The sequence below is a fragment of the Lepisma saccharinum genome, chromosome 1, assembly GCF_977018435.1.
Source record: "Lepisma saccharinum chromosome 1, izLepSacc3.1, whole genome shotgun sequence".
NCBI lineage: Eukaryota > Metazoa > Arthropoda > Insecta > Zygentoma > Lepismatidae > Lepisma > Lepisma saccharinum.
The window spans coordinates 99,573,356-99,587,542 of NC_139229.1; the positions used below are offsets into that span (position 1 = coordinate 99,573,356).

Consider the following 14,187-nt stretch of genomic DNA (forward strand, 5'->3'; position numbering starts at 1 on the left):
GCCTCAGAGGAGAAACTTGCCAATTTGTCCGTTGGACAAGGAGGGCCGAGGGGGCAAATGAAACATTAATTACCCCCACGTGGCCCCCGAGGAAAGGATGGGAGTAAATCACTTCGAATTCGACACGCGCCTTTCGGGAAAGATCTAAGAATAAACAAGGCTCCTGGACACTTCCGAAGTTGATCAAGCGGCAAGGTGTCTTCTGGCGCCCGCCTTGACGCTCGACTTGGTATCTTGGCATTTGAGTCCTCCCACTGGACGCCCGAAGCATCCGTTGGTCTCTGGGTGAGAGACTACGAAGCATTTTAACTGCTGCACTGGTACTCTGAGAAGACAAAGGACCACACGCGCACCAGGGCCTCGTTTCCCGGTTGTGCCACGTGGAAGAGAGGTTGATATTTATGCGTGATTTTCGATTGTATATCTGGAAAAAGAGGCAACATTTTCAACCTTTTTTAGACCAGGTATTTGGTTTTTTGGTGGATTTTTAAGTCTACTTTATGCGCAGATAGGGTAAAGTTGGATCCGAGCCCCTATGCACCTCCACCGGGTATCGAACAAGGCAACGACTTTACCACTACGCCATCGTTGAGGCCATTTTAGGCCATGAAGCGAAGTTTTACTTCCCTGTTCTGCCACTTTTGGCTAATCGCGAAGATGAGGGTGAGTGATGATATGATATTGATGCAAGGACACTCAGAAAGAACACCCATGCCCTGGCCGGGATTCAAACCCGGGACCCCTTGCGTCGTAACGCGCTCTGCTAACCATTCCACCACGGAGATTGAAGGCTATCTTTCCAGGTGGTTGCCAGCTCGGGCTGCAAGTCGCTGTCGCCATTCCGGCCTTTTAACTCTAGAAAAACCCATAAAGATTGAAATGTGAAGGCTGCACGGGTGACAGTCCCCTCGAAGTGACTTTATTTTTTTCACCACGTCAAGAGCACTGACGAGCGTTCCCCGAATGAAAGGCCCGGTAGTTGCCAGCTTGTACCGCAAGTCGCAAACTTCAGGAGACATGTCGCGGCCCGGCAAAATTGACGCCAGGGCCCGGCGGTTGAGAAACATTGCTACAAATGGAAATTTCGAAATATTTTTAATGCATTCAGCCCCTCTCCCCCAGAAAGCAGCTATGTAATATTCTCCTTTACAATTCCAGCCCCATTCCGAAAAAAAAAAATATTGCGTACGTTAGTGTATCCAACTGCAAAAGAAATTGTAGGCGAATGGTCCATCATCCATTTTCAGTATCTTTCCCATAGTGCGAAGATCGTGAATTTCAATATAAACATCATTAAGCAGAGGAAAAACATCAACAGAATTCCATTGCTTAAAACAACACAGGATGTAGAATGAAAAATAAAAACTGAAAACTGTACATCAGTTGGCTGCACGACAAAGTCATTGGCGTAGCAATTTTCCTTGTTCAGATTTTAGAATTACTTAATTTACATAAGATTCGATCAATTGGACAACTTGAACTTTACTTTTTAGTTAAGTTCCCCAACTGCGACCCATCATTTTCACGCGAATTGTTTACCACGCAGCAGTTCTTGCTTGAACACTAAACCACCGAACACGAGCCGTTCACATAGTTTCGGCGTTTGCCAACAGATGGCACGCATGTATCGGCTTCTTGGCGAGTCACTATTCCTCCATGCACCATGGAAACTTTACGACTTCTGTCCCCATTCGCAATATTGCTGGTCTGCTTGGTGTAGCGACTAGCATAGTGAAGGCAGAGAACCTATAAAACTTGCAAAAAAGAAAACTATGCAATGGGTTGATGGTAGGGAATTCCAGTAATTTCTTTCGAAGCTTCGGGATATATAAATTACAAACGTAGCAGCCGCTACAGAGACAGACAGGTTTCCCAGAGGGGAAAGCACCCCTCATACTCATTCCTCCTACACACAAGAACATTGCTCGGTATGTAAGTTTATGTAAAAGTAATAAATAGAAATTACAGAGTTGGTGCTGTTGGTTTTCTAGGATTGTGGTGAATGTTCCCTCCATTTTGCTGGTTTATATACCATCATCAACTTCATTCTCATCTTCGAGTACCAAAAGGTGCTGCTGCTGTTCACCACCACCACCACTGCCACCTTCGCCACCGTCGCCACAACAACAACAACTATTACTACTACTATCTACACCAACACCACTATTACTACCACCTCCACCACAACTACTACTACAACCAACACAGCTACTATTAATTCCACCACCTCCACTATTACTATCACCAACACAACTACCACTACTACCATCATTACTACTATAAATTAAAAAATATATGCAAATATACATTTTTCTGTTTCTGATACTATATATATGAACCTACTATGGAAATGTTTGTTGAGTGTCTTAATGAAATTATAATAATTTCAGTAACTTTTCTTCCAGTGAAAATAAAACATTCTGGATGTACTTTATAATTGTAACTTAAAATATCTTTTCAGTCTGTGTAGCTGAATTTTGGCAATTTTTTATATCATAGTTTGCAAAATATCAGCTGCTATGTTTATTTACGGTTTAATGATAATGACACTATCTATTTACGGTTTAGTGATAATGACACTATCTATTTACGGTTTAATGATAATGACACTATCTATTTAGTTTAACATGATTAGTATTTTGTATATTTTTCTACACAAAATGTTTGCTATTTTTGCCTATACAAAATATTAAATTTATAATCAAAATTAATTTAAGTGTGTTTACAGTTTACATATTACATTTTCTTTCGTATGAACTTCTTTCCTTTCTTAGAAGCTAAAAACACCTTTAAATGATTACGAGATAAATTTACTTTCACTAAAATTGATTCTGATATCTACAAAATCCTTATGTACATTATTCTATAAATCATTTATTTAAAGTGATATAAATCAGTAATTTTTTCTTTAAAACATCACCTCGTAATCCTGATTTAAATCGCGATTTAAATCAACCCACTTTGATGCTGTAGTCCCACATTTTTCACAGGGTATACGCTAAGATTTATCAGATAAAATCCATTAACTTTACAAAACAAATGTCATTCATGTTAGAATACTGATGATGATGATCTACCCATATTTGGCATAAAAGAGGCCCGTTGCATTTTTAAAACAAAATAATGTAAGAGCATATTTTAATGATTGCATTTAAACATATAGGCTATATTCTCAGTTTTGGACTTTTAACCACTGTGTTAATTTTAAAATACCAACGCCTGGGCCACTGGTAACTTCATGTACAAGAAAAAGGTCCTTGTGACAGGCAGACGAGGTGGAGCCTTGGCCACAGAGAATAATCATACAGGGCAACCATTTATTCTCACTCTTTATATAGACACTGTATGATTTAGTAGATTCCACACTACCCTGAAGACGGAGGCAGATTCAGACTCCGAAACTTTGGTATTTTAAAATTAACACAGTGGTTAAAAGTCCAAAACTAAGAATGAATGAATCACCACTGATCAGATACAAAGAAGAATATAGGCTATAGTACAACACATTATTGTATTTTATTCTCTTGTTGATATTTCTTCTGTAAATTGTTAGTTTGTATACTGTTAATAACTTTAATAATACTGCTAATAACACTAAAAGTAAAAACCTTGGGCGGGGGGGGGGATACTTTGAAGACAGCATTACTTACATTTAGCTGTTTATACTTCCAAAGCACCTCTTTTCAACCATCACCTGTAACTAACTAACTCTACAGCCTTCTTAAAGCCGAAGGTTTATGGCTGCAGCCAGGCCCGTACCCGGGATTTTTTTGATGGAGAGACAGACAGACAGACAAAGAGAGAGATAGATTAGAAAATAGTAATGTGTTCTGCAAATTGACAATGTTTTCAAATATCCTTTAATTTTATTCTCCATGGGGCCTCCCCGATGGAGCAGTGCTAGCTTTGTCGCCTTCTAATCAAGGGATCCCGGGTTCGATACCCGATGGAGAAACATAGTGGTTCGGATCCTACTTTAATCTGTGCATAAAGTGGACTTAAAACACCAAATTAATCAATCAAAACCGTTAATTTTCTTATCCCATCGTCATTGAAAAGTCATGATAATTCTATGTTTATAAAATAATATATTTATAAATTAAATGTTGCGTATTAGCAATTACTATTACAATAGAGAACATGTCTAAATGTGAATGAACAAAAATAATTAATAAAGATACATTTTCGCAACTCGTTTCCGAAGAAGAATTCTGTAAACTCCTCTTTCCTCTCCCATTCATGCCACATGGCATGCCCACTTAAGTCTTCTTGATTTAATTATTCTAATAATATCCTGGACATGCACGTCACTGATCACAAAAAACGTTTAGCATAAACTTTAGAATAAACATCATATGCAGGAAGGTAGTTTTGTAGCCATAGCCTCACATATTTCTGACGCTTAAAATGATCAAGTGGTGGTGTATCTCGACATAATGTTCCCGATCACGTGAAACCAGAATTATTTGACCGTAAACTCACTGGGGTAATGACAAATCACCTAAATATCAACGAAGTGAAAGCAAAAGGTATACGTAATAGGAGTTGTGCGCTAACGGCTAACTAGTTCTAATACGGTAACCAAAGAGTATACGGCGCATGACGTCACATACCCCCGACTACACTCTTGCCCTTAGGGCCTCCCCTGTGGCGCAGTGGTAGCGTCGTCGCCTTGTAATCAATGGGTGCCGGGTTCGAGGAGGCACATAGTGGCTCGGATACCATTTTAAACTGTGGGTCCATTCCCGCATAGCGTTACTGTGCACGAAGTGGACTTACAACACCTACTCGATCAACAACCTTGCCCTTAAGCCTGCCTTAGACGAAAGCATTTTCCTTAGCATTTATGCCATGACCAAAATGCTACCGTGTAAAGTGAATATTTTTATGGCATTTTTCAAGGATTGGATCCGTTCTGTTTCCGTAGCATAACCAATCAGAAGCAACCTCTAGGTCACGAGTGCACGTGTAATGGCGGCCGAATGAGATGTAAACAATGCATCACTTCACATTTTTAAAAGCTGATAACTTTTGAACCGAGAGGAATAACGTTTCGTATAAAATGTTATTAGGTATAAAGAAATGGCGCTGCTTCAATACATACTTTATAGTGTTTACTGTACACGTATGGAAGAATATTTATTTTTTTCAATTGCAAGCAACCGTGCACTAACCATAGATGGTGTAACTCACGTGCATTTCGTGCTGTATACATCGTAATCGCAAAAGCTAACCGAAATGTTCCAAGAAATGCTTCCGTGTAAAGTTCTGCCTGCTATAACATTTTTGGAAGCATTTACACTAGTAAAAATGTTAGACTAAAGGAAATGCTCCCGTCGAAAGCGGGCATTAGCCTATCTGAGCATAAAGTGTACTTAAAACATACTATGGCAATTGAGTTAATGCCTTCACCCTCTTCTCTCTCCTCGCAGGCGGTCACAGAGGCCGACAGACGCAAGGCAGCTGATCTCCGAGCACAGCACGAGGAACACGAAGTGGAAATCACTCACCTGAAGAAGATCGCGCGACAGGAGTCGCTCAAGCTCGTGAGTACAAATAATATTTTATTTCAAGTACGAATTGATCTGTGAGCAGACCGAACTGTTTGTAAATTTATGTGACGTTCGTGAGTCCTGGATAACGTCTGCTTAGTATTTAAATGCAACTTCTTATAAATGTATGAAAATTCGACAATAACTGGTGACACTACTAGAATTTGGGATAATTTTCATTAAATACAAAGTGTCCGAAATGAAACGCCCTAATTTCAACTGACTGTAACTCGACATATATTTGTTGCATCCAAATGAATTATACATTAATGAATATATATAATCCTAAAGATTCTGTGAGCAAAGTAGTTTTTAGTACATTTAGTACATTTTAGTACATTTAGTACATTTTAGTACATTTAGTACTTTTCTACATGCACCCCACGAGTCGTAGGAAGGATATCCAGCCGATTTATTTCCCGCCAGGTTGCCTGTAGCATGTGTGGTTGTTCGAATGGCAACTGTAATCCTTTCACGAAGCGGTTCCATAGATGTCACTTTGGTTGAATACACCATGTTCTTGACATACCCTACAGGAAAAGAATCAAGAGGGGTAATGTCAGGCGCCTGTAGAAATGTACTAAATGTACTAAATGAACTAAATACTACTTTGCTCACAGAATCTTTAGGACTATGCATATTCATTAATGTATAATTCATTTGGATGCATCAAATGCATGTGGAGTTACAGACAGTTGAAATTAGGGCGTTTCAATTCGGACACCCTTTATATTAGACAGTCACCGGCAAAAAAAATGGGGCACCTAGATCCTGAAATCCTCGCTTTCTTGTCAGGCCTTATGTGTGTATACACGGTTGCAGAACTTGCCATTGAAAATTTGTTATTAAAATTCACTCATCGCCGTAGAGTTAGGCAACACACATGACGCTTTGCAGGGAAGCGAGTATTTCATGATCTAAGTGTCCCATTTTTATTGCCTGTGACTGTACATAAACAGGCCGATCTCTATTCCGGGGTGGTTAGTTTTGTGCACTTGGACCTACTCCAAGGGTCCGATGTTCACAACCTGAACACGTCATGGCTAGTATATCCCAACATCTATTTCATATTTCATTGATGGTGGGGATAGTTGATTACTCCATCTGGTCATGAATGATCTTTGTATCACTTTAATCCTTATCGTTAATCAGGCGGACTAACAGCCTTGAATCCCCTGAAATGTCCTCGAAGCATATTTTAATTTTTTGTATAACGTCGGGGATATGGACTGAAACGTGTCGAGCTCTAGCATGCACTAGGGGAGAGTGAAGAGTTTTGAGCTTTACAGGGAAGGGTTGTGTGAGCTAGAGTTTCTCATTATGACTTCTCTACATAATCACATAATCTCTATAATCACCTCCCCTCCACAGATCAATGCACTTATGCATTCTGTGCTGCAATTTGTTAACAGTCATCTGGTAGAATGATTTGTCCTGAATGTCACACCACTGAATGACCATCTTCGTCCGTGCGGAAGTGACGTCCTCGAAGTGAATTTTTCATAGCAGGGAAAAGATGAAAATCTGACGGAGACAGGTCAGGTGAATAGAGTGGATGGGGAAGTGCGGTGAAGCCACACTCGACCAAAGCAGGGAGGCCTTTTCGACAGACCGAATTACGGCCCTGCGCCCACTCTCTTCTCTGACACTTCATTCCTTTTCAACCTGACAAAAGCATATAAGAAAACATGTGAATTTCATAAAATTTCTTACAGTGTGTCCTAAAACTCAAACCTTACATTCTCCAAAATTTTAACTACCTAGCATCACTCCTTCCATGTAAGGCTCAAAACTTTTCACTCTCCCCTCGTACTATCATCCATAGGAATGAGAAATAAAGTGACATGTATGGACATTGCTGACGTACGGTAAGTAGCGACATTTATTGACATTCATTTATCGTATGAGTTCTATACTCGACGTTATAAAGTAGTTTCATAGCTTTGACAAATAGGTGCTAACAACGTAAAATTATTCACATCACAACACTTCATCAAAATGACAACGACCAATCAGAATGCAAGCATGAGAGCAGTGTACAAGATTCTGCCGCACCCTTTATAATATCTCTGGCTTGTTACTAGGGATGGATAATATCGCGAAATATCGTCAAGAAAATATAGTCACACACGATACGATACGATATTTTTTCCATATCGTGATATCGGCGATATATCGTCTCCACGATATATAACGCCAAATATGGTGACTACATAACGTCAACACGATATATATCGCCAAACTATAGTGAAGATATGTCGTCTAGTTGATATCGCCTGGGCGATATTTTTCAATATCGCGATATATCGTCTGATAAATCACTCAACACTACTTGTTACGAATCACAACACAAGCGGCGACAACCTTGGCAGCTAATTCTATGTCCCTGTCCATTGGGGTCTCATAAACAAGTGAATTGAGATATCCCAAGGTGAAAACTGGAGTATATTCAGGTCGGGTGACCTCGCAAACCAATCCAGTGAACTGGAAAGGTAACAAAAATATGTTTGCACTCATCCACACTGAAGTGATGCAGTGCTTCGTATGAGTGTCTCGGTACGCTTCTCCGACCCTAGGTTCCATATATCAAATTGTTCAGTGGTGCATCACCTATTTCCTGTTTCATTCTTGCACGCTTTCACTGAATCATCCTGTATATGAGTATCAACGTTTGTTGATTTCAACTCCCCTTTTAAAAGTTCTACTCTCTCATAATGGATGTACAACTGCGAACAATTCCTCGAAACATACAATTCCGTACAAAAAATTAAAATTATAACAGCTCACCCCCGAAATAAAGGCGTAAATACGCCACTGCTCAATGCTATATTAAAAGTGGATACGTTAGAAACTTGCTGTATCAGATTCTCTTATTGGTCATTCTCAGCACGGACCCTGCTTGTGAGCGAATGGTAGATATTTTTCGAGACTAAGGAAACCTTAGATTGATCCAGGTCATTGCACGTACAAGAAAAGGAACCCAATAAAAGTGCTGAAAGGAACACGGGAATAGTCATTGTAACAGGATTAGCCCTCACTGGTATCACTGCTAAATATAGCCGCGCGACTTCTTTTCTTAGGCACAAATGACCACGACGGCAATTTCTATACCTGTCCGAGACAGCTATTACGCTTACAAGGCATGTTTGTCAACAAGTTGCTTTCTTAGCCACGGAAATGTCTTGGATGTTTCTGTCAAGGAGACTGACGACGTGGATGCGAAACTTTCACCCTTCTCTTTAAGACATTTTTGTTCTTTTTACCTCTTCCTTTCACTTGCGCGTTTTTCTTGTTCTGGTAAAAGTATTTTGAGTGGTCGAATTGCAATATCTTCACCGAAGGTTCCGAGTTTAAGGCCCTCTTTTGTGGAGTGAAGGTCCCTTCGTCAGTTTAACCTACTCATTCATTTTCATCGTCTCTATTAGCTAGAGGGGGCAGAAAAGCAAGGGAAAAATAGTAAATAAACAAAGGAGAATGAGTTACGTATCCTAAAAGTTGAGTTCTTTGTACCGATTTCTCTGCTCCTGCCCTTCTGTGTGTGTGTGTGTATGTATGTATCTCTCTCTGTCTGTCTCACGCTGACCCCCTCTATCTATGTCTGTCTGTCTGTCTGCCTATCTCTCTTTCTCTCTCTCTCTCTGCCTGTCACACACTCTGACCCCCTCTATCTATGGCCGCGTCCGAATCGGCAGCAGATGTCACCTAGACCTAGAGCACCGTTCCATCCGGGGATTCAGCCAACCTCCGTTGTCCGAATTCGCGGCAGACGTGGAGTCTGAGGGAAGAGCAGAGATGCGCGACTGATGCACGCTTGAACTCGCTGTGACGCTCCGCTTGGCAGCCATATTCTAACTTTCACTTTGTACAGGCAACATTTACTGATTAGAGGATGTAAAACTCAGTTATACTTTAACATTTTATCAATAATACTGAATGTAGAAAAATTGTAAATGATGAAATAGCGTGTTACATTTTTAATATGAGTAGTAACTAGGTGGAAATCATTGTCATGTTTGTTTGGCGTCTGCCTTCTGCTTCCGTGCGATGCGCCTGCGCCCCAGAGCGCGGTGGGTGAAGTTCGGGCTGACACCTGGCGGGAAAAGTGACAACCGTACTACAAGGGGACATGTAGATTCGGACGACTTGGACGTGACTTCGACGGCACGCGAGAGCAACGGGAAAGAACGGGACGGAGCGCTTGGCAATCCGGACCGGCCTATGTCTGTCTGTCTGACCCTCTCTCTCTGTCTGTCTCACTCTGACCCCCTTTATCTGTGTCTGTCTGTCTGCCTCTCTCTCTCTCTGCCTGTCTCACTCTGACCCCCTCTATCTATGTCTGTCTGTCTGCCTCTCTCTCTCTCTCTCTGTCTGTCTCACTCTGACCCTCTCTATCTATGTCTGTCTGTCTGCCTCTCTCTCTCTGTCTGTCTCACTCTGACCCTCTCTATCTATGTCTGCCTCTCTCTCTCTCTCTCTCTCCCTGTCTGTCTGTCTGCCTCTCTCTCTCTGTCTGTCTCACTCTGACCCTCTCTATCTATGTCTGTCTGTCTGCCTCTCTCTCTCTGTCTGTCTCACTCTGACCCTCTCTATCTATGTCTGCCTCTCTCTCTCTCTCTCTCCCTGTCTGTCTGTCTGCCTCTCTCTCTCTCTCTGTCTGTCTCACTCTGACCCTCTCTATCTATGTATGTCTGTCTGCCTCTCTCTCTCTGCCTGTCTCACTCTGACCCTCTCTATCTATGTCTGTCTGTCTGCCTCTCTCTCTCTGTCTGTCTCACTCTGACCCCCTCTATCTATGTCTGTCTGTCTGTCTGCCTCTCTCTCTCTCTGTCTGTCTCACTCTGACCCTCTCTATCTATGTCTGTCTGTCTGCCTCTCTCTCTCTCTGTCTGTCTCACTCTGACCCTCTCTATCTATGTCTGTCTGTCTGCCTCTCTCTCTCTCTCTCTCTCTCTCTCTCTCTCTCTCTCTCTCTGCCTGTCTCACTCTGACCCTCTCTATCTATGTATGTCTGTCTGCCTCTCTCTCTCTGTCTGTCTCACTCTGACCCTCTCTATCTGTGTCTGTCTGTCTGCCTCTCTCTCTGTCTGTCTCACTCTGACCCTCTCTATCTATGTCTGTCTGTCTGCCTCTCTCTCTGTCTGTCTCACTCTGACCCTCTCTATCTATGTATGTCTGTCTGCCTCTCTCTCTCTCTGCCTGTCTCACTCTGACCCTCTCTATCTATGTCTGTCTGTCTGCCTCTCTCTCTCTGTCTGTCTCACTCTGACCCCCTCTATCTATGTCTGTCTGTCTGTCTGCCTCTCTCTCTCTCTGTCTGTCTCACTCTGACCCTCTCTATCTATGTCTGTCTGTCTGCCTCTCTCTCTCTCTCTCTCTCTCTCTCTCTCTCTGCCTGTCTCACTCTGACCCTCTCTATCTATGTATGTCTGTCTGCCTCTCTCTTTCTGTCTGTCTCACTCTGACCCCCTATATCTATGTCTGTCTGTCTGCCCCTCTCTCTCTATCTGTCTGTCTCACTCTGACCCTCTCTATCTATGTCTGTCTGTCTGCCTCTCTCTCTGTCTGTCTCACTCTGACCCTCTCTATCTATGTCTGCCTCTCTCTCTCTCTCTCTCTCTCTCTTTCTCTCTCTCTCTCTCTGCCTGTCTGTCTGTCTCCTTTAATTCACCCATCCTAGACGTCTTCTTTTTCATTCATTTTCCTTCCTTAAAACTTTTATTTCTTCTGATGACACGATATGATCCTTCTTGAGATTCTATTTTTGTCTGCGGCCATCCACATTAAAATAATTTATGACCCCGGCAACTTCGCCATTTCGGGAGTCAAAATGAGCTTTAATAGGTTCTAAAAAATCTATAATTGATATACACAGATATCGATTGAACCGTTATAGTGCTCTTTTTTCGGCCTTGTAAATTAGCAGCCGGCACAAAAGAGAATGGTGGATTTATCCAAACACATGTGCAGCAACGCCACAGAAGGAAAGAGCGGGTCAACGTCAGTGAAAAGATCTCATCGGAGGACAAGAAGAAAATAAAAATAATAACAATAATATTTAGTAAATTTTCGCAACTCATCACGGATTTTCCAAATTGCCCATTTCTTACACACCAAGTTTTCATTGTAATTACAAAACTGTGGTGCGGGTTCTTTTAAGAAACGACGAATGTTGTCGCTCACTCGGCCTATTATTATATTTTTGCTGGTTCGTGCGTCGAACGTTAGCCTCACTTTCAATCATTATCTCCCGTAAAACAAGGGCTGTGTGAAGCCGTTTATCTGGGTGGAGTTTGTTCTTTCGCTCGCTAATTTTCTGATTCAGTGCTCACGTACGGAAGTGAATTGCATGTGTGTTTATTTTCTCTTCATCCCTCTCTGTTTCTATTAGCCTCTCTCTCTTTCCTTCTCTCACTTCCCCTCTATCTCTCTCCCATTTCCTCTCTCCTTATAACTTTCTCCCTCTCTCTCTTTCTTCTCCATTCAACATTCTCTATATCTTTCATTTCTCTCTCTTCTTCCTCCAATCTCTCCCCCTATTTTACTCTATTCTTCTCCACCTCTGTCCCTCTCTATCGCCTTCTTCTTTATCCCATCCTCTCTTATTTATCTTTTTCCTCTATTCTTTCCCTTTGTCTTTTCCTCTTTTTCGTCTATTTTCTCTATCGCTTTCCCCTTCTCTCTTTCTCTACCACTCTTTTATTTATCTTTATCCCTTTCTCTGTTCTCTCCCCTCTATTTATCTTTTCTTGCTCCTTCTATATCCCTTTCTCCCCACCGCTCCTATCCCCCCTCTCTTTTTCTATATCCTCGCCGAATTCTATTACCCTCTCTTTCTCTACAAGAAACAATGCTGGTTGTAATAGTAGCATTTAAGTTGTATCAGAATACCTCTAATTTTCCAAGAAAATATTTCACTAGAGCTTAACTCTATCCCAACTGCCTCTTTTTACAGAATCTCTCTCGTTTCGGAGAGTTGAATTTATATTAGCCTATAAACCGTGAACCGTGAGAACTGTTTATACCAAGTTCGTTTGAAACCCATTTTTATGCCCAGAAGGCTAATGAGGATTGGAGCTACAGCTTGAAGTGGGGTCCAGACCAGTCTGCAAATATGTACCTCAACCTGAATCGAAACCGGGAGTCTTTGATTTCAAGCCGACATAATCAGTCGAGGAGGGATATGTATGTAGGTGCATTTATGCGAATATGAACGTACACATATCAGCCGGACGTCCTCCGTGGCGGAGTGAATATCATTGATTGATTTCGACTTTTGAGTCCACTTTATGCACAGTAAGGCTAATCCGGACTGGACCTACAGTTTAAAGTGGGATCCGAACCACTATGTGCCTCCACAGGGTATCGAACCAGGGACTCCTTTATTACAAGGCGGGAGTGGATATCACAGGGCGCTACAACGCCAGCGGTCCCGGGTTCGAATCTGGACGTTGGTGTTCTTTGTAAGAATCCCTTCATCAATTCAGTCAAATCAACACTCATCTCCATTGTCGCGATTAGCCAAAAGCGAGGCTAAATAACAAGAAACAAATCAAATTATATATCACATTAAGGGCCTCCCCTTTGGCGTAGTGGTAAAGTCGTCGCCTTGTAATCAAGGGGTTCCGCGTTCGATACCCGGAGGAAGCACATAGTGGTTCGGATTCCACTTCAAACTGTAGGTCGTCCGGTTCCGATTAGCCTATCTGTGCATAAAGTGGACTTGATAGACAGCAATCAATCAATCAAACTTGAGGTAGAAAGAAATCAGTGCTCATGTGTTCATAATACATCCCGTAGGGGAAATGTTCGTTGAGTCGATGTCTGGATGAGCTGTGGTTGCGAATCTAGAGGAGATGAATGACAAGGGAGAACACACACAGCATCCCTACGGAACACGGTCTCCCATTCAGCTGCATCATTCCCCAACAATGCCGCGATACTCAAGCACCATGTAGCGGCCATCATTGTTGCCTCGAGGTTACATACACGGCATTGTCGCGAAAAGGACTCTCGACAAGCACATTTCCAGGTGGTGATTTATGGGACGGCGCTCGGTAGTGACAGGGACAACAATGCAATGCGGTTTCGCCACGGCGCGTTAGAGGTAACCAACCGTTAGACGCTCGTGTCTTCACGGTCCAATCGGAAGAGCTCTCCCGGGCGATCGAAGCACCACGGGTGTTCTTCTTCAGAAACGTCTATTTAAAAAATGTCGTAAGAATAGAGCCTGTTCCGGAACAATGCTCTTTTCAGATTTGCATATGGCGTGGATGGAGGGGGAAGGGGGTGGGGGACGATTCCAACAATGGCAGGATGAAATCGCATGCTGATTGGTAATCAAGAGTGTCTTTGTATTCTTCGGCTCGCTACATGTGACGCCTTGCTCAGGTAATGTTATCTAATTGGGCTGCACCGTTGCTGAAGGTACGAAGTTTAAGTGGCGCAGATTTACATAATTGTGTGTGGGGAGGGGGGGGGGGGTGGGCAAGATGGAAAGATTGACAACATATATATGGACATATAAGGCATGGTGCAAGATCATTGAAGATTCGTGGGGTGGATAATCTTAATGTACACACACACACTCACATATATACTTGTATAAATTATTATATTATATGTACATACTTATAAT

General features: G+C 42.1%; 1 protein-coding gene across 8 annotated transcripts in view; it reads left to right on the forward strand.

Moving 5' to 3' along the window:
- LOC145998714 (uncharacterized) overlaps window positions 1–14,187 on the forward strand; it is a 372,904-nt gene that overhangs the window by 79,727 nt on the left and 278,990 nt on the right. For all 8 annotated transcript variants that reach the window (XR_014443344.1, XM_083135223.1, XM_083135230.1 and 5 more), the window contains exon 4: window positions 5,433–5,546. Coding sequence is in view for 7 of the 8 variants with exons in the window: in XM_083135223.1 (XP_082991349.1) it covers window positions 5,433–5,546 (114 nt within the window). In the remaining variant the exon portion in view is untranslated. The remainder of the gene's footprint in view (window positions 1–5,432; window positions 5,547–14,187) is intronic.